Below are 21885 nucleotides of genomic sequence, written 5' to 3' on the forward strand. Positions count from 1 at the left end.
GATTCTAGGACTGGGGCAGAGAAAATACAACATGAGGCTGGAATACCCTGTAGTGCCAGAAAATAAAGAAGTGCTCAAAAGAAACAAAAGGACAAGGCATGCCAAAGAGGATGACTTGAAAAGATGTCCCATTGGTAAAAACTAGAACAATGTGAACAGAATAAATAACGTAGTATTGGATTACAACCCAAAATATAAAATATTCATGAGTCCATACTATTAAGTGTCCATGACTCCATTTACTTCAAGATGGAGGAAACAATTAGGAGAAAAGAGACAACACTTCTTTACATAAGAATTCCAAATAATATATGTGAATATCTCCACTCCCCCAGAAGATGGAGCTTAATCCCCTCCATGAAAGGATGGGCTAGACTTGGTGACTTACTTCCAAAGAACAGAGTATGGAAAAGGAGTAAGAGTGACTTTACAGTAGAGAAACCTGACAAACTTGACCTTGACCAAGTGATGTCACATGGACATCTATAATCTCATATGGACATCAGTACCCCCAATCCAGTGTGGTGAGAAGGGTACTTCACGTCAGGGGCATTCTTTCCCCAAACCCATTAACTCCATTCTATTGATGAGAAAAGATCAGACAAACCAAGATTCAGGGCCATGATACAGGATAACTGGCCAGTACTCAAGAATGTCAAAATCATGAAAAACATGGAACAAGGAAAAGACTGAGAAAATGTCACAGACCGAAGGACACTATGGAGACATAACTAAAGGCGATGTGGTCCCTGGACTGGATTGTAGAACAGAAAGAGGGCATTGATGGAAAACTGCTGAACTCCAAATAAAGTCTAGAGCTTAGTTAATAGTAATGTACTACTATCAGTCTCTTAGTTTTGACAAAAGTACAATGTTGATATCAGATAATAACAATGGGAGAAATGAGGGGAGTAATATACAGGAACTCTCTGTACTGTCTTTATAACTTTTCTATAAATCTAAAATTATTACAAAATAAAAGTCCTATTAAAAAAAAAAGACCAAAGTTAAAATAGTAGTTGTTTAGAGAAAAATAGGGGACAAGAGGGCTACTGAGTAAAAAGCAAACTTTTAACTTTGCATTGAAAAATAGAGTTCATTCTCTAGAAACAAGGCCAAGACGGGTCTGATCTGCTGTGGGTTAGTTACTTAACCTAAGTCTGTTTCCTCTTCTATAAAATGGGCATACGAACTCATTTCCTAAGGTTGTGAGAAATGATAAACTGTAATTATTGTTACAATCCTTTACCATTTGTACAGTACCTTTATGAATTTTGCCATATTCTTGTGCCATCTGTATTTTTTGTTCATGAAATGTTTTTCTTTAAATGGACTTTAGTATACTGACATAAATCTATTTTCATTTTTTTTCACTTTTTTTTTATTTTTTGAGAGAGAGAGAGAGAGAGAGAGAGAGACAGAAATCCCAAGTAGGCTCTGCACTCTCAGCACAGAGCCCGATGTGCTGACCCATGAACTCTGAGATCATGACCTGAACCAAAGTCAAGAGTTGGTTGCTTAACCATCTGAGCCACCCAGGCACCCCTAAAATAAATTTATTTTAAAAGCAAACTTTATTAACTACTGTAAAGAGAAAGCCACTGTTGTTCTGTTACATGTTCTATTAGGTCAGTAATAGCACAACCCATAGGAAACATAACACATACTAACACTTAGCACTGCCTGGTACATATTCAGCACCTAGTAAATACTAGTTATTAACAGGGTATCTCAGAATTATCATTATGAACAATCCTTCTCTATATATCATTAGGTCCTCTTAAGGGCTATTGCTCCAGACTATGCTCTTTGTTTTATCTGTTTTCTTCCTGTGAACTGCAGTTTTCTCACTGTAATCAATATATATACACTCCAAGAATTTTAATTTATTTTCAAACTTACAGCTATAACCAACAAAGTAAAGTTATCCAGAATCTGGTTGGTAAGTAGAATGTTAACCTCTGTGTATATTCATGGTTTAGTAAATACTGTTTAATTGAACAATGACATTACAAGTTAGTAATGGGATTTCAGAACTAAGAGAAATTTAAAAATGAAGACTAGAGATCTCATCCCTAGACCACACAGTTAATTAGTGGCAGACCTAGACAAAATCCCAAGGTTCCTGATGCCCAAGTGTCCTTTTGATGGCTTCATAAATTATGCTTACTTACAGTAGAGTTTTGATGATGGATATATAACATAAATTGTTTTTACTCCTTTCTATTATTTTGGGTAAAAGACAGGTAGAGTAGGTGTAATGAAAAGACCAAGTTCTAGGGAGCTTAAGTACCCTGGCTATATCCCATAGACCAATTATGCATCAGTATTTTGTCTTAAATTCCAGCCAAAGGTCTCCTTACCTTCCTCGTTTTCAAACTGCACTACACTGCTTACTACAGAAAACAGTGTCACTGAGATAAACATAAAGATACAAATAGAAGTACACATACTGAATAAAAAAAAAAAAATTATTGTATAGAATTCCCTATCGACACATATAATGAATTACATGAACTCATTTTGAGAAGTTTTATCTTACTTACCCGCCTTGTTTTCACTGAGAGAATCTTCTGAAGGAAAACATTTATTTTCATTAGGTTTACATTCTCTTGAAGAAACTACTCCACCTGATGAATCCTGAAAATGAATAGGGAAAATTAAAAAAAACTCTAATTCTTAACGATTTTCTATTTCATGAACGGATCCCCACAGATCTATTTCTAAAACAAAATATCTAGTTTATTACAAATTAGACTTTTTAACTGACTTTAAATCCTCAACTTTCAGACTATTTTAAGGATAATTTCCCCTATATTTATGAAATGTACATAAGAGTGTGCATATTTAATTCTGTCAAAACATCTATTTCCTGATAGAGATAACAGGATGAAGACTACAGAACATTCCTTCTATGATAATAAGTTAAAAAAAAAAAAAAAACCCAAACAATTAGTAAAAATGGCAAAAATTTCCCCAGCAGCCACCAAATTGGAAGGGACAACCTTCTGTCATAAGCTTTAAAAACAGGCAGCCAAGGAAAGAAAAAGAACATTCTGGACTAGCTGGAGAGGCTTCTAAATCCCACTTGCTGGGCAGTAGCAGGGAAGTGGGTAAGACAAAGGGAAAGCATTCTGAAATATTTCACTAACACTACTAATTTGGTGAGACTTAAGAGAATATACAGCTTGGGAGGAAAGGGAAAAAAAAAAAAAAAACTTTTGATTAAAAAAGAACTCCTGGGGCGCCTGGGTGGCTCAGCTGGTTGGGTGTCCAACTTTGGCTCAGGTCATGATCTCACAGCTTGGGGGTTGGAGCCCCGCATCGGGCTCTGTGCTGACAGCTCAGAGCCTGGAGCCTGCTTCGGATTCTGTGCCTCCCTCTCTCTCTGCCCCTCCCCTGCTCACACTCTGTCTCTCTCTCTCTCTCTCTCTCTCTCTCTCTCTCTCTCAGAAATAAGTAAACATTAAAAAAAAAAAGAACTCCTATTCAAGACCATTACAGCTCAGCAGAGATGGGACAACGCATCAGTTTGCCATTTCTCAGGGCTCCATGAGTTGGGGAAAGGTGATGTACCCTCTAATGAAAAGAGAAGTCATCCTTAGCTAGGAGAGATGAATACTAGTAGTGGGTGTTTAACAAAATCTTAAGAATCTTGAGCAGAGTGGGGTGCCTAGGTGGCTCAGTCGGTTAAGTGTCCAACTCTTGATTTCAGCTCAGGTGATGATCTCACAGTTGGCTGAGTTCAAGCCCCGCATCGGGCTCTGCAATGACAGTGTGGAGCCTGCTTGGGATTTTCTCTCTCCCTCTCTCTCTGTCCCTCCCCCATTTGTGCTCTCTCAAAATAAATAAATAAACTTAAAAAAAAAAAATCTTGAGCTGAGCTCAGTTCCACAAACGTAAGATGGTCAAAGCCTAGGTACTCAAAAATTACTGAAAACTAGACAGAACCCAGTATCTAGCCCCTGAAAATGAAGTTGAAAAAAGAAAGTGAAAAGAGAGTGTTCCAGAGAATTCATCATGTCACTGTATAAAGATCGTATCTTCATCACCAAATAGAGAGAAAACTAACTAGGAGATGGATGGGTGGAAATGCAGACAGCAACCCCCCCACCACTTTGTTTTGCTAAACTAAGAATTTTAGTGCAAATTGTACATTTGAAAAAAAATTGATGTGCATTTATGTGAAGGGCAGATATATCAGTTTTGATAAATTTATACACTCATATCACCAAAACTCCAATCAAGACACAGGGGTGTTTTTTGGTAGAAAAAAATATGAAGAATGAATAAAATCGGAGTGTCATGGCTTAGCCATCAAGAACATGTTCCATTTAACAATATACTTGGCAATACTTGATAAGCAGGCAGAAATATTTAGTAGGGATTGCAAACTTAAATGCCTACAAGGACAGCAGGTAAGTGAAATTGATTCATAGCAAAACTGGACTGATCTAAATACATACACACACGTTGATTTAGTGGAGCTCATACCTGTCAAATGGTAGCCTGATAATCTGTCCCAAGAGTTTGCTATAGAGGAATGAAAGCTTCGCTTGGTCAGATTTCCATTTTTCATGATACATCAGACTTCAACTTTCATGAAACACCATTTCTTTAGAATGCTGGCTCAATTTTTTTTTGTTGTTTTTTTTTTTTGTTAAACATTATGTAAGCCTAGCAAAACACCCACGTGCTGGATGTGGCCTACTGGCCACCAATTTATAATTTTTGCTACTGAGACTTGAAATTTAGATGACTACAAGAGGTAGCAACTGGGGTTGAATTTGAGAGGAGGCAATAAGAACGATAATGAGAGGAGGTGGTGAGGAGGGCAAGGACTGTAGAGAGTTTGAACTGCTCAATAAATAAGCCTCAGGATGTACTGAACAGCATGTGAAAGCCTATCATTTCTCTAGCTGCATAGGTTGTGACGAGTATAAACAAGTCACCACAGACATGCAAGCCCCAAACTGGGAGACAGCCTCTCTTAAAGTCTCAATTGCTTTCTGCCCCAGGTACCTGGGGTGGGGGAAACTTTCCTCTGGTAAGATTACTGATAAGAGGTCAATAATAGAAAGTGTCAGACCCACACGGTCTGTTAGGGTAGCCACCAGTCACAAGTAGCTAAGAAGAATTTGCAACATGGCTAGTTCCAACTGGGATATGCTGCAAGTGAAAATAAACATGGGCTTGAAGGACTTAGTACCAAAAACAGAATTTAAAATATCTCACTAATCACTCACTCTAAACGTCAATGGATTCAATGCTCCAATCAAAAGACATAGGGTAACAGAATGGATAAGAAAACAAGATCCATCTATATGCTGTTTACAAGAGACCCATTTCAGACCTAAAGACACCTTCAGATTGAAAATAAGGGGATGGAGAACCATCTATCATGCTAATGGTCAACAAAAGAAAGCTGGAGTAGCCATACTTATATCAGACAATCTAGACTTTGAAATAAAGACTGTATCAAGAGATGCAGAAGGGCATTATATCATAATCAAGGGGTCTATCCACCAAGAAGACCTAACAATTGTAAACATTTATGCGCCAAATGTGAAAGCATCCAAATATATAAGTCAATTAATCACAAACATAAAGAAACTCATTGATAGTAATACCATCATAGTAGGAGACTTCAACACCCCACTCACAGCAATGGACAAATCATCTAATAAAAAAATCAACAAGGAAACAATGGCTTTGAATGACACACTGGACCAGATGGACTTACAGATATATTCAGAACATTTCATCCTAAAGCAGCAGAATATATATTCTTCTCCAGTGCACATGGAATGGTCTCCAGAATAGACCATATACTGGGACACAAATCAGCCCTTTAAGTAAGTACAAAAAGATCAAGATCATACCGTGCATATTTTCAGACTACAACGTTATGAGACTTGAAATCAACCACAAGAAAAAATTTGGAAAGGTAACAAATACTTGGAGACTGAAGAACATCCTACCAAAGAATGAATGGGCTAACCAAGCAGTTAAAGAGGAAAGTAAAAAGTATATGGAAGTCAATGAAAGTGATAACACCACAACCCAAAACCTCTGGGATGCAGCAAAGGCGGTCATAAGAGGAAGTATATAGCAATCCAGGCCTTCCTAAAGAAGGAAGAACGATCTCAGATACACAGCCTAACCTTACGCCTTAAGGAGATGGAAAAAGAACAGCAAATAAAACCCAAAACCAGCAGAAGACAGGAGATAATAAAGATTAGAGGACTTCTTAAAGAAAGAAAAACCACCAAAAAAAAAAAAAAAAACAAAAACAGAACAGATCAATGACCAGAAGCTGGTTCTTTGACAGAATTAACAAAATTGATAAACCACTAGCCAGTTTGATCAAAAAGAAAAAGGAAAGGACCCAAATAAATAAAATCACGAATGAAAGAGGAGAGATGACCACCAACACAACAGAAATAAAAACAATAATAAGAGAATATTATGAGCAATTATATGCCAATAAAATGGGTAATCTGGAAGAAATGGACAAATTCCTAGAAATATATACACTACCAAGACTGAAACAGGAAGAAATAGAAAATTTGAACAGACCCATAACCAGTAAGGAAATTGAATTCGTAATAAAAAAATCTGCCAAAAAACAAGAGTCCAGGGCCAGATGGCTTTCCAGAGGAATTCTACCAAACATTTAAGGAAGAGTTAACACCTATTCTCTTGAAACTGTTCAAAAAAATAGAAATGGAAGGAAAACTTCCAAACTCTATGAAGCCAGCATTACCTTGATTCCAAAACCAGATAGAGACCACACTAAAAAGGAGAACTATAGACCAATTTCTCTGATGAACACGGATGCAAAAATCCTCAACAAGATATTAGCCAACCAGATCCAACAATACATTAAAAAAATTATTCACCACGACCAAACGGGATTTATACCTGTGATGCAGGGCTGGTTCAATATCTGGAAAAAAACGTGATTCATCACATCAATAAAAGAAAGGACAAGAATCATATGATCCTCTGAACAGATGCAGAGAAAGCATTTGACAAAATACAGCATCCTTTCTTGATAAAAACCCTCAAGAAAGTAGGGATAGAAGGAGCATACCTCGAGATCATAAAAGCCATATATAAACGACCCAATGCTAATATCATCCTCAATAGGGAAAAACTGAGAGCTTTCCCCCTAAGGTCAGGAAGAAGACAGGGATGTCCACTCTCGCCACTGTTATTCAACACAGTATTGGAAGTCTTAACCTCTGTAATCAGACAACACAAAGAAATAAAAGGCATCCAAATCGGCCAGGAGGAGGTCAAACTTTCACTCTTCGCAGATGACATGATACTCTATATGGAAAACCCAAAAGATTCCACCAAAAAACTGCTAGAATTGATTCATGAATTCAGCAAAGTTGCAGGATATAAAATCAATGCACAGAAATCGGTTGCATTCCTATACACCAACAATGAAGCAACAGAAAGAGAAATCAAGGAACTGATCCCATTTACAGTTGCACAAAAAACCATAAAATACCTAGGAATAAATCTAACCAAAGAGGTGAAAAATCTATACACTGAAAACTATAGAAAGCTCATGAAAGAAATTGAAGAAGGCACAAAGAAACGGAAAAAGATTCCATGCTCCTGGATAGGAAGAACAAATATTGTTAAAATGCCAATACTACCCAAAGCAGTCTACATACTCAATGCAATCCCTATCAAAGTAACACCAGCATTCCTCACAGAGCTAGAAAAAATAATCCTAAAATTTGTATGGAACCAGAAAAGACCCCGAATAGCCAAAGCGATCTTGAAAAAGAAAACCAAAGCAGGAGGCATCACAATCCCAGACTTCAAGCTATACTACAAAGCTGTAATCATCAAACAGTATGGTACTGGCACAAGAACAGACACTTAGATCAATGGAACAGAATAGAGAACCCAGAAAAGGACCCACAAACATTTGGCCAACTCATCTTTGACAGAGCAGGAAAGAATATCCAATGGAATAAAGACAGTCTCTTCAACAAGTGGTGCTGGGAAAACTGGAAAGTGACATGCAGAAGAATGAATGTGGACCACTTTCTTACACCATACACAAAAATAAACTCAAAATGGATAAAAGACCTAAATGTAAGACAGGAAGCCATCAAAATCCTCAAGGAGAAAGCAGGCAAAAACCTCTTTGATCTTGCCCGCAGCAACTTCTTATTCAACACATCTCCAGAGGCAAGGGAAACAAAAGCAAAAATGAACTACTGGGACCTCATCAAAATAAAAAGCTTCTGCACAGTGAAGGAAACAATCAGCAAAACTAAAAGGCAACCAACCGAATGGGAGAAGATATCTGCAAATGACATATCAGATAAATGGTTAGTATCCAAAATCTATAAAGAACTTATCAAACTCAACACCCAAAAGACAAATAATCCAGTGAAGAAATGGGCGAAAGACATGAACAGACACTTCTCCAAAGACATCCAGATGGCCAACCGACACATGAAAAAATGCTCAATATCACTCATCATCAGGGAAATACAAATCAAAACTACAGTGAGATACCACCTTACACTTGTCAGAATGGTTAACGTTAACAACTCAGGCAACAACAGATGTTGGCGAGGATGCCAAGAAACAGGATCTCTTTTGCATTGTTGGTGGCAATACAAACTGGTGCAGCCACTCTGGAAAACAGTATGCAGGTTCCTCAAAAAACTAAAAATAGAACTGCCCTACAACCTAGCAATTGCACTACCAGGCATTTATCCACAGGAGACAGGTGTGCTGTTTCAAAGGGACACATGCACCCCAATGTTTATAGCAGCACTATCAACAATAGACAAAGTATGGAAAGAGCCCAAATGTCCATCGATGAATGAATGCATAAAGAAGATGTGGTGTGTGTGTATACATACATATATATATATATATATGTATGTATACACACACACACACACACACACACACACACACACGATGGAGTATTATTACTCGGCAATCAAAAAGAATGAAACCTTGCCATTTGCAACTATGTGGACAGAACCAGAGGGTATTATGCTAAGTGAAATTAGTCAGTCAGAGAAAGACAAAAATCATATGACTTCACTCATATGAGGACTTTAAGAAACAAAACAGATGAACATAAGGGAAGGGAAACAAAAATAATATAAAAACAGGGAGGGGGACAAAACAGAAGAGACTCATAAATACAGAGAACAAACTGAGGGTTACTGGAGGGGTTGTGGGAGGGTATATGGGCTAAATGGGTAAGGGGCATTAAGGAATCTACTCCTGAAATCATTGTTGCACTATATGCTAACTAATTTGGATGTAAATTTTAAAAAATAAAAAATAAAATTAAAAAAATACCTCACTAATCACTTGTTATGATTATATTGAAATGGTAACATTTAAAATATATTGGGTTAAACATTTTTCACCTTTTTTTCCCCCTAGAAAATTGTAAATTTGGTATCCTATCTCTAGGAAACAACACTAGTCCAGGCTGGCTGTGTCAAATATGAGCAAGAACGAAAAAGCCTAGAATGGCAACCATGAAAACATACTACATAAAATAAACCAAAACCCAACTATACATGAGCAGTGATTATCTCTAGGTAGTGGGCTTACATAAAAAAATTTTTTTTAATTCTTTTTTTTTTTTTTTTTTTACCGTTTATTTATTTTTGAGACAGAGAGAGACAGAGCATGAACGGGGGAGGGTCAGAGAGAGGGAGACACAGAATCTGAAACAGGCTCCAGGCTCTGAGCTGTTAGCACAGAGCCCGATGCGGGGCTCGAACTCACGGACCGCGAGATCATGACCTGAGCCGAAGTCGGCCGCTTAACCGACTGAGCCACCCAGGCGCCCCCATAAAAAAATTTTTTAATACTTTCTGTCTTCTCTAAATTTTATGGAGGGGCACCTGGGTGGCTTAGTCAGTTAAGCATCCGACATTGGCTCAGGTCATGATCTCACACTACATAGGTTCCAGTCCCACACTGGGCTCTGTGCTGACAGCTTAGAGCCTGGAGCCTGCTTCAGATTCTGTGTCTCCTTCTCTCTCTGCCCCTCCCCCATTCGTGTTCCATCTTTCCCTCTTTCTCAAAAATAAACATTAAAAAAAATTTTTTTTAATTTAAATTTTGTGGAATAATCCAGTACTTTAAATGACAAGCTGAAACAAACAAAAAACAATTATGTCCATATGCTGGAAATCCACTACCTAAGTTTTGTTATTTCCACATACTAAAAACACTACCAAATAAAAATTGCTAAGCTTCTCTGGATTTTAGTAATAAGGGGATTTAGTGAAATGTATACCTTAATGCAAAAAAATGTTGTAGGCTTCCTTAAGCCAAAAAAAGGCGAAAAGTCCCATCATTGCACCTGCCCTAAATTCTTTCTAGTGGTTAAACTATATTATTTGGCTAATAAAAACAGTCCTCTGGGCTGCAAAGACACCAAAATTTTGTTCAGCCATGTTATATATATATATATCTCTTTGGTATATTGAAGTTTTTTCAGATAGCCAACTTAGTTTTTAAAGTGACATATTCGGTTTTCTTTACCTTTATTAATTTCTCTCCATTTTTACTTCTTGCACAAAGCAGTTCAACATTCGGTTCCTTTTCTAGTAACAAGCACTTTGGCACTTGCCTTGTCTCAAAACCTTTTCTTTTACGGACAGTCTTTACATCAGAATCTTCAATCACTTCTGATGGATTCTTTTGCGTGAGTTCCAGTAATGGCTTGTTTTCTGAAGACAATTTTCTAAGACAGGACTTTTTCCTAACAAAAAAGGCCGCTCCACCCTGGAGTGTAACTTGTGGTTTGACTTTTTGGCTTAGAACCCGAGGAGCATTCAGATTATTTTGAGCTGAGTAATAATTATTCTCTTTCTCCACAACTGGCTTATAGGCCACTCGATTTTGCTTGGATTTTTTAGAATTCTTTGATACAGGCTTGATACATTTATATTTCGGTTGATATTTAGAAGTTAAACACTTTTGTTGCTTTTTGTTTATCTTCTTGGAGCAGACTGTCACAATGGGAAAAGATTTGTCTTCATTATTAGTTTTTAGACAAATGGATCTACTCTCTTTTATCAGCTTTCTCTCTAATGGATTCAGATACCACTGATCTTTGTTGTAAAAGGATACAGTAGACACAGCAGATTTAAATGGTGAACCTTGATTTGCAGATGCCAATCTGGATTTTTCAGTTGTTTTGAGTGAACTTGAAATGAAATGGCCTTGCTGGGAGCAAAGTACCTTTTCTTCATTGCTATCACTGCTTTGGGAAATGTATTTTTGATCAGGTGATGGAAATACGTTTTCAGCAAAGTCCAAAATTAATTTCTTTGATGGGATGTCTGATAATAGGCTATGAAAAGAAACAAAGTCCATTGATAAGTATCATTTTGCTTCAATTTAATGCCAATCTACTACTAAGTAATAAACAACTATACTGGTAGGTCATACTAAAAACAATCCTCTCTACCAAATAACCATGCATAAACATTGTCTATCAGTTTAACAATAGGATTCTCCGGGTACCTGGGTGGCCCAGTCAGCTGAGCATCTGACTCTTGATTTCGGTTCGGGTCATGATCCCAGGATCATGAGCTTAAGCCCCACATAGGACTCTTCGCTGAGCATGGAGCCTGCTTAAGATTCTCTCTCTCCCTCTGCCCCCATTAAAAAAATACATACATACCCACATATGTAAATAAAAATAGGATTCTCAAATTTTGTCTTTACCAAAGGATTCAAATATCTTTCAAAAATAAGGTCCCAATAATGTTTGCAAAAACAAACACTGTTAACAAAGAAGATTTGGGGTGCCTGGGTGGCTCAGTTGGTTAAGAATCCAACTTTGACTCAGGGCACGATCTCACAGTTCACAAGTTCAAGCCCTGCATGGAGCTCTCTGGTGTCAGTGCAGAGCCTGCTTCAGATCCTCTGTCCCCTCTCTCTCTGCACCTCCCCCGCTTGCAGGCACATACCTGCACACATACTCTCTCTCAAAAATAATCTCAAAAAAAAAAAAAAAAAAAAAAAAAAAAAAGGATTTGATATCATGTGGGTATGTGTATGTGTATGTTTCAAAACCTATATCTAGGGGCGCCTGGGTGGCTCAGTCGGTTAAGTGGCCGACTTCAGCTCAGGTCATGATCTCACGGCTGGTGGGTTTGAGCCCCGTGTTGGGCTCTGTGCTGACAGCTCAGAACCTAGAGCCTGCTTCAGATTCTCTGTCTCCCTCTCTCTCTGCCCCTCCCCCACTCACACCCTGTCTCTGTCTCTCTCTCAAAAATAAATAAACATTAAAAAACATTTTAAACCTATATCGAAATTGTGGCCATATACAAATTATAGCCCATAGAGTTATAGCTCACCTGGCTTGACAGGCTACATGTCCCCTAAAATGATTAGTTCTATGTAATAAACTGACCTCAAGCCTATTCTGCGGGAAGTAATTTATATCCTGTTAAGACATGTAGTAAGCACTGAGTGAGCAGACTTTCAAAGAATGCTCAAAGATGAGTACTATATGAAAAACACTATGTTAGTTATTACATAAGAGAGCTGAGAGGAGCAAGGAAATAAAAGATTTGACATACATTTCCAAGTCATAGAAAACAGCTCTTTCTGATTCTCTCCAAAGGCACCAAATAATTAATTTTGAAAGCTTACAATATTTCCAGACTAGAATTAGAATATACTATAGTGGGGGCGCCTTGGTGGCACAGTTGGTTAAGCGTTCAACTTCAGCTCGGTTTTAATCTCAGTCTGTAGGTTCGAGCCCCGCATCTGGCTCTGTGCTGACAGCGCAAAGCCTGGAGCCTGCTTCAGATTCTGTCTCCCTCTCTCTCTCTCTGCCCCTCCTCTACTCATGCTGTCTCACTCTCTCTCTTTCAAAAATAAACATTAAAAAAAAAAAAAGAATATATAATAGCCACGAGGAGCAGACAAGTGGAATAGTGGAAATTTTAAGAAATAGAAGAGAGAAGATAAGACAGACAAGAGGTTGGATTTTTCTTTTTTAAGAGTTTCTACCCATAAAATGAGACTCACTTGTCACAGCTCAAAGAACGCTGCTTCTTTTTTCTTGGAGTAAAAGCTGACATCTTCTTAACTGAACTCCTAAAATCAATAGGAAAATTATAATAACCAAATGTATCCAATTTGTATAAAAATCACCATATCAAAATTTTACTTTAAGAGTCTGAAAAAGTTTTTACATGGGTGAGGGTATTTTAAAAAGCAAATCACTTTAATAAACATTTAAGCCATGGAGGTTAAAAAAAAAAAAGGAAAACACTGCATCACAGTAACAATTAGGAACAAGAAATAAAAGAATTAGTACATCTGTTTCAGGCTGGAAAATAATCCTCCCAAGGAGGAAGTATTTTTTTTAACCCCATTTCAGGTCACAGTTTCCTCTTTAATTAGCCTGATTAATTCACACCAAGTTAAAATATTCTGCGGGGTTATCTTCCTGTGACTACCCTCGCCAGACCCCACACTTCTTTAATATGCCATTTAAGGCATTTTCTTGCTGGCTTAACTGTCTTCCCCAACAGCCTGACTTTTCAGTGAAGGCAGAGACCAGTTTCTAGCCTTTCCTTCAGAGTTCAGCAAGAAAACGGGTTTAGCATAATCCCCTCCCATTTTCCAGGCTGAGGAGCCTTGAGCAAGCCGCTTGTTTCCTAGTTTGTAAAATCCTCGGACCTCCTAAGGCTGCTGAAAATAAAATCATGCACGTTCATTCTCGAGCATGAGACAGCATGGTATGTTGGCTCAACAGAAGGTTTCCCCTCCCCTTCCTTCGGATCAGGTACGTTTAAAAAAGTATTACACAAGCACGTTCAAGGTTAAAAGGAAAACCAGGGTCTCTGGAACTCAATGTCCAGCCGCGGCTTAAGAGAAAACTCTTCTGGGGCTGAATGAGAGAAGGCATGACAGAAAAGTGCGTCAGAAAGATGGAAACCCGGTGACCTCTAAGTGCGGAGAACCTGTGGGTGGCTTCGGTCTCCAGCAGCCAAGCCCTGAGCTAAAGCTCTTTGTCCTCGACATGCACCCCCACGTTCCACAGAGTCTCCCGTTCTCTTCGGTCTTCCACCCCACGCCTCGGCCCGCCGCAGCACTCACCTGAGCCTCAGAGCCGGCGACCTCTCTCCAGCGGAGCCAGTGTCTCCTCCACTGTATTCAAATTACCGCGCGCCCGTGAAGGCTGAAGCCTCTGCGTTCTGATTCGCCGCTTTTCAGACCTTCCAGGGGGCTGGCTCGGTGATTGGTCGCTCACTAGCGCTGGCCGGGTCGGTGCGAAAGGCGGTCTCCAAACATTCTCCCGCCCTTGGCAGGTGAAACTCACTCTCCCCGCTGGGAATCCACGCCTTCCATAATCCCTTGCGGCAGCGCAGCGCTCCTTTCCCGTGGTCTTGTTTAGATGCATTCTGGGAAATGTAGTTTTCGGCAGAATAAAGGCACGCTCCTGAACTCCAGGTACATTCTGGGGTCGCTTGGCTTAGCATGTTTTTGCAAAGGAGTCTCCCCAAGATTTTCAAGGCAGTTATCTTCCACATTTAAAACTTTGTCTTTAGTTTAACGTTTTTTTTATTGGTAATAACGTTAGATTTCTAGTTCATTTTTTTAATTTTTCAACTTAAATTAAAAAAATTAAATCATGGCACTGAACATCTGTGATGTGCCAGGCAGTCTCACACGCTTGACGAGTTTTATTTCATTCACTTCTTGTCACAATCTGAGATATGTATTATCTTTCCCATTTTACTGAGAATAAAACTGAGGGCCTAGAAACAATTACTATTTATAGAATATAGCTTAGGTTCTTGCTTTGGGAAGCCGTATGGTTCTTCTTAAAGTACTCCTGGGTTGTCAGCTGCTGTTATTATCTTTGGATCACTAACTCCTGGTACAGTCTTTGGCACATTCTTAGTTAAGTGATGCACTTCACTTAATAGACTATAGTCTGTTGGAATGAAGAGAAAAAAATCAGGTCAAAACTAACTGCTGAGGAGCTTTACGTGAGTACAATTATTCCAACTTGACAAAAGCAGTTAGATCTCGAGGTTCGAGGTTTGGAATTTGCCCTATCACACACAGGTAATAGATGGGAGATCTCAGATTTAAAGGCAGAACAGTCCAAGAGTCCAAACCTCAATAAGCATATGCCTCTGGGGAATATCACTAACAAACCACTTTGGTTGAGCACTAAGTTCTAAACCCTTTACGCCTATTAACCTTAGCAAGATAACCTATGTATTAGTTGGTCTATTCATCTCCATTTAGCAGATTAGGTGTGAAGCACAGTGTGCTCAAGGAGCGCCTTACAAGTGGCGGAACTAGAATGCGAAAGGTGGAGGAATTCGGGTTCATTTCCAAGTAAAATGAGCTTCTACTCAGTGTCAAGTACTGTGAATAGCACAGTGAACACCTGTGAAGAAGGCAAACAGTTTCTGCTGCCAGGGAACCCGTAAGGCGGTGATGGGTGGCAGATATAACCAATACATAAGCCTCAAGATAAGACTGCCCACTCGGTGAAAGTTCTGCAAATAAAATCGGCCAAAGGTGTTTTTCTTTCAAGAAGACAGAGTTTTCTCGCTGTGTCTTCCAACCACGAATTGCCCTAGCTCCATCTTTCCTTCTCAACCCCCAAGCCAATATAGCCTCTTAGCCCGCCTATAACTTCCTCCTCGCCAGGATTAAAGATGGCGCCGACGGGCTGGCGTTATGACGCGACCCGACGTCCGCCGGAAGTGAGCGAGGAGTTCCGGGGGACAGGCGGCCTCCGCGCTTCTGGTATCCTGGTATCTTGCGAGTTGAGTGCTCCTACTCCGCGCTGGAGTCGCTGTGCCGCCGCCGGGATCATGGTGTTCTACTTTACCAGCAGCAGCGGTGAGTGGGCGCTGTGACCTCCTCAGTCACAGCTCGACAACGGGGCTCCGAAGCCGGGACCCCCAGGCTGCTGTTCAGCCTGCACTTCGCCTAAAGCGCCTGCTCGTCACTGGGTGCTTCTTCCCTCCCCTTCTCGGTCCCCACTTGGATCTGTCCCTGTCGTCCCCGTGTGCCCCTGACCACGGCCTGCGGGGAGGTAAATGGACAGTCACACCTGCTGTCTTTGCATTCGGAAGTTCTTTTCCTTTGGAGAGACCTCCTTTCGCTATCTGGAATTGGGCAGAGTTTGTGGGCTTTTTCACACCCCCATCCCAGGTCTCACCCTCACCTCCTTAGCCTTTATTCTGGCTGCGTCCTGGTAATTATTCACTTTGAGGGAGAAAGGAAATACCTGCCAAGAACTCTGCCTTACAGGAAGGGCACCGTACCGTTCTAGGATAGGGTGGTAGGGCTTGGAAGGCAACAGAAAACAATAAAAAGAGGCAGAGTTGATGTCCCAGATATCAAAAATTGACATGTGATAGTGTTTCTGATTTGTCTTTGGCTGACAAGAAAAGGGTGCTTTTAGTTCCCAGGAAATGCTACGGTCTGGACCTCGTTTTTCCTGCTTATGTTGTTCCCTTTGCCTGGTCAATCCCCAGTTAACTTCCTTAAGACAACTCTGGCCCATCTTTTTCAAATGCCTTTCCCGATCTTACTCCCCCCCCCCCCCCCCCCCGAGATTGCTTAGATAAACCTCTTTGGGGCACCCCACTAACACCGCATGTGTACTTTTGGCGTTGCTCTTATATAGTATTAAATGCTGTCTGCTTGATCTGGATAGAGTGTAAACTTCTTGAGGACAGGGGCAGGATCTCCTTATCTTGTTTCCCTAGCCTAGTGCCTGGCTCATAGCACTTAATAAATGCTTGTTGAATAAACTAATGTGTGTGTGTGTTTGTTTTTTTTTTTTAACTTAGTCAAAACGCATGCTATTCTATTGCTACTCTCACTTCTTGCTTGTAAAAGGTGAGATTTAAGTTTAACTAGTTCCATGTTGCTTGTGTGGGTTCGAATAGGGTGATAATGTAAAGATGAGAACAGTAAGACCCAAGGAATCTGTAATACAGATAGCTTCCACTCACCCCTCCTGTACCATCACACTGCCACATCGCACCATTTTGTTCAGTAGTCTAGACTGCCACAGTGTGCCATAAGCTATTTCTCTGCCTTTATAGATCTGGCTTGTCTTACCCATATTATTAAAATTATCAAAAATAAAATTCACACTAGCCTGAAAAATCGTTACAGGCCCCTGGTAGCATTTTCATCCTTCGTCTTTTCTGTTCTGTTTTGTTTGCATCAGTTTTTAGCTTCCCAACAACACAGATATCCGTACAGGCTCAACAATGGAATAAAAAAATACAGGCGGGGGGGGGGGGGCGGTGCGGTGCCTGGGTGGCTCAGTTGGTTGAGTCTGACTTCAGCTCAGGTCATGATCTCCTGGTTTGTGAGTTTGAGCCTCGCATCAGGCTTTCTGCTGTCAGCACAGACCCCACTTAGGCTCCTCTATTCCATTCTCTTCCCCCCCACCCCCCGCTCACTTTGAAAAATGAATCAACATTAAAAAAAATACAGGCAGCGTATATAGGTACTAAATGTATTTTATGCTAGCTGCCTAATTCTCCTTAAAACCATTCGAAATTTTTTGAGCACTAGTCATACTTACCCAGGTGCCCACAGATTATGGGTCATATTTTTCTCATTGGCTTCTGTTATAAGGTCACAGTTGCTTCTTGTTGGAAAAATATTTGGTCTTTAACAAAAATGCACTTGTGCAGCAAATCTTTTAAAACTACAAAGTTAATGGAAAAATTATAACCTTTTCAGTTAAATAGTGGTAAAACTACATAATTCCATTACAGAAAAGAGCTCGAACATACAGAATCTTCAGGAAATGACTTCTTATAGATAGCCAAGCATTTCAACCAACTTATGGTTTACCATTTAAAAAAATTTTTAAAGATATTCTTTAATTTTTTTAATATTTTATTTTATTTTTGAGAGAGGGAGACAAAGAATCTGAAGCAGGCTCCAGGCTCCGAGCTCTCAGCACAGAGCCTGATGTGGGGCTTGAACCCACAAGCTGTGAGATCATGATCTGAGCTGAAGTCAGGTGCTTAACCCACTGAACCACCCAGGTGCCCCACTGTTTAAAAATTTTTTAAATGGGGAGAAAATCTGAGGGTGTTTTTGTTTTGTTTTGTTTTTCTGCCTTTCCTTTTAAAATTAGTATCTGACTAAAATCTCTTTAACTTCATTCATGTTTCATGCCCTGTCATAATGGAATAATGAAACATTAGCCTTTCTGTATTTCCACTAATTCAAGACCATCTGATTTATGGACCCACAAGGTATCAACACTTAGCTCATTGAGTCCTCCTGTACTTTTAGTACCTTTTAATTGCCTCTATATCCAGATAGATTGTTCTGTAAATTATGAAATTATCAGAGTCTCTAAAGTGGACTGGTGCTATACCTGAATCCAGTACCTTCAAGATAATTACTTCCCATACTAATCAAACATATTATTTGGGCAAGAATAACAAAAGTACTAGAATAATTCAATTTACTTTTCTTTCATCCTTATTAACATAGACAGGAACTTCATTGAGAATTCTTGCTCCTTTTTGTTTTCAATTTTCTATTTTGACTAATTTCAGTCTTTAAGAAAAGTTCAAAAATAATAAAAGATTTCCTTTATAACCTCTCCCCCAGATTCTAACATTTTAACTTCTGTTTCTTTCTTTTCCTTTCTCTTTACCTCTCTCTCCAAACACACAGACATTTTTTTCTTGAACCATTTGTTGGTAATTTGCAGTTTACCCCTAAATACTTCAGGTTTCCTCCCCCGCTCTAAAATCACAAAACATTCCTCATTATCAAAATTAGGAAATTAACATTGCAGCAATACTATGATATAATCAGCAGCTTTTGTTCAGTTTGCATTAGTGTCCTAATGCATTTATAACAAAGGGCAATTACCAATCATTGTTGCATTCCACTGTCATTCATTACTCTTTAGTCTATTCTAATCTGGAGCAGTTGCTCAGCCTTTGCCTTTCATGACACTGTTGTTGAATTATTTTGTAGAATATTCTTCAGTTTGCATTTGAGTTATGTTCTTAATCACCTCATTTTATAGGTCAACCGTCCAAACAATAGTGTGTCGTTCTCTTGGTTGTGATTTAGATGGCTTAGCCTGCACAAACAGCTTTATTTTATTTTAATCATTTTAAAAATTACTTTCAGTCTGATTACAAAACCATCTACATATTTCATAAGTGAGCTAGCCAAGGTAAGTATTATTAACAGTTATATGTATATTTTTCCATACATATACAGAAAATAGGTGCATATATTAAAAATATATTTGTAAATATGTACATACAACTATATATTCATTTTTTACAAATTGAATCTTGCTTTATATATACAAAAATGCTGTTCTATTTAATTGCTGCTACCTCTTCTTTTCGGTGGGTGCCTGGTATTTGTTTATGGATATTCTATAGTGTGTTTAACCAGTCTCAATTAATGAGTGTTTAGTTTGTAAAAAGAACATCATTGCTTGATAGAGTAATTATAGTATGTACTTAATGGTGACATTGTAGGATCAAAGGGTGAATATTGCTAGGTCGTGCAGAGAGAATCTGAAATGGTTTTATTTGTGCACTTCTGGTATTTGTTATAATGGCTGTTCTGGCTATGCTAAGGCCTTACCAAGCTAATGTAATGCTCAATTATAGGCAGATATTTCTGTGAATGCAAATACTCTCTCCTTTCCAATTAGTTCTCTCAACTACTTCCAAGTAATTTTGGGTTGTAGTCATTATAACTGTTGACTGAAGGATCTGAGATTTTTCCCTCCCCAAGAGAGGCAACTATGATAATTTAGAGAGCTTCTCATTACTGGAAGTACAGGCAATTTATTTAAGAATTTATAAATGAAAGAGTGCTGCTCCCTGGCCTTTAGAGCTCCACTCACACATCCTGGTTCTGTGCTGTCTAGTGACAGTCAACAAACTGCCCAGACTAGGGGCCCAGTGACCATTAATTCAGGAGTTTTGCTACAAATGGGGTCAAACAAGTTTTGGTAGACCAGCTTGGAAGCCCAGAACCCAGATAGAATTTCAATTAGGAAAGTTAACTTTTTAGTTGACCCCAGATGGAAGATGCCTACATTAAAAGACACTAGCTTAGTAAAGCAAATGTCATTTCTAAGGTAAGCCATACCTAGAATATTCAGTTTGACTTACACTGAGTTCCTAACACTGAGTTCACATTGGAAATAGTTGGAGATCCTTTTAAAAAAACACTATTGCTTACCCACCAGAGATTTGGATTTGGTTAGTCTTAATGGAGCTGGGACACAATTAGGTGGTTCTAATGTGTAATGAGGGTTCAGAATCACTGATTTAGAAGATGTTTGAAAACCGTGTTTCCCCAGAATAGGTTAGGAGCCCATTATAATGTGTAGCACACCTGGAAAAAACTAATATTGGCTAAATAATGAAAAGGCTTAGCTAAGTATAGGAACCTGTTTTTAAATGGTTGAGGTGAAGGTTGGGTTTTTTGTTTCGTTTTGTTTTTTTTAACTCTTTTGAAGACGGCAAAATTATAGGACTAAACTGGAGTTGTATTAAACTATGTCCTGATGAAAGTAGGGAAGTAGCTTCTATAGTAAGGATCAGTAAACGTTTCCTCTTTGGACCCAGTAGTAAATATTCTAGACTTTGTGAGCCACATCTCTGTAGCTTTATTCTTCTTCATTTTGTGTTTTCGACTCTTTAAAAATGTAGAAGTCATTTCTTAGCTTGTGTGCTGTCCAAAGACAGGGCTGGATCTGACCTACAGGCCATGTCTTGCAACCCCTAATCGAAGCATTTGTCACTTGATTTTCCCATGAAGCAGTTTTGCTGGGGATGAAGTTATCTAACTGTTTTTTATATTTTTGTTTTGTCTTAGTTAACTCATCTGCTTACACTATTTACATGGGAAAGGATAAATATGAAAGTAAGTTTTCAAAAGCATTTGATTTTGAAATTTCTAACAGGTAAGTGTCAGTTGCCCCCTCCCCCCACCCCACATGGTTGGTTGGATATGAGTTTTCAACTAACTACTACTAGTTAGGTCCATTAACTCCAGTGGGTTTACTTTCCTAGAATTTAGTTATATCAAATAACATTAGAGCCTCTTAGACCATTTGTTGCTGATTAGAAAGTTAACTTTATTAAGAGTTTTTGTGGTATCATTTGATTTAGGGTGATACGAATCAGGTTAACCTATGCTAGTTTATGTCAAGTAAAAATAATCTGTGACTTGGTTGAAAAGCTCATTTTCTGTACATTTTTACCACATTTAGGAATAGAGGAAACATATCTATTATGTTTTTTTGAGGCCGAAGATGGCTCTTTTTGAGTCATGAAATGTTAACAGTTTTTTCAGACTTTATTGACCACTCTCCTCAGAATGAACTACATTATTCCATATTGCATACATTTATGTAACTAAAACAAAAATTTACAAAAAATACCCATACTCTTCGCTGTGCCCTCTTGTTTTGTTTTTAAAAAGCTAGTCTCAACCTGCTCAATTAATTTTTATACCCACTAATGAATTTGAACTAAAGCTTAAAAGGAAAAACCGTTTAAGGGGATGGCCTTTTGACTGCATGAGTGAAGAGGGAGAAGTTTAGCTTTCTTGCTCTAGAGCATTGAGTTGACAGCACTGGGCTGAGGGAGAAAACATCTGCAACAAAGGAGCTTGGAGAAGTGACAGAATTACACTTCTTCACGCTTGGGGAAGATACAATCGCTCTTCTCACAGGGCTAGTGTAATTTCCTAGAAAAGACAGCCCTGAAGTCTGGCCCATCTGGTTTAAAATCCCAGCTCTTAATAAAGTAGCTATAGTTACTTAACCTTTTTGAACCTCAC

The 21885-nt window shown here is 38.9% G+C and overlaps 2 protein-coding genes across 3 annotated transcripts in view; one reads left to right on the plus strand and one right to left on the minus strand.

Annotated features, from left to right (window-relative positions):
* ESCO2 (establishment of sister chromatid cohesion N-acetyltransferase 2) overlaps nt 1–15270 on the minus strand; it is a 29887-nt gene extending 14617 nt beyond the window's left edge. The window contains exons 1-4 of the mRNA XM_049632389.1: nt 14143–15270; nt 13066–13134; nt 10561–11374; nt 2547–2640 (exon numbers count right to left, since the gene is read on the minus strand). Coding sequence (XP_049488346.1) covers nt 2547–2640; nt 10561–11374; nt 13066–13118 — 961 coding nt within the window. The 5' untranslated portion in view covers nt 13119–13134; nt 14143–15270. The remainder of the gene's footprint in view (nt 1–2546; nt 2641–10560; nt 11375–13065; nt 13135–14142) is intronic.
* Nucleotides 15271–15779: 509 nt separating this feature from the next.
* CCDC25 (coiled-coil domain containing 25) overlaps nt 15780–21885 on the plus strand; it is a 39006-nt gene continuing 32900 nt past the window's right edge. The window contains exons 1-2 of one of the 2 annotated variants that reach the window (XM_049632408.1): nt 15780–15909; nt 20917–20964. In XM_049632408.1, the coding sequence (XP_049488365.1) occupies nt 15882–15909; nt 20917–20964 (76 nt within the window). In that variant the 5' untranslated portion in view covers nt 15780–15881. The remainder of the gene's footprint in view (nt 15910–20916; nt 20965–21885) is intronic. The other variant, XM_049632409.1, reaches the window with a different exon arrangement.

This window comes from Panthera uncia, chromosome B1 (assembly GCF_023721935.1).
Source record: "Panthera uncia isolate 11264 chromosome B1, Puncia_PCG_1.0, whole genome shotgun sequence".
Lineage (NCBI taxonomy): Eukaryota > Metazoa > Chordata > Mammalia > Carnivora > Felidae > Panthera > Panthera uncia.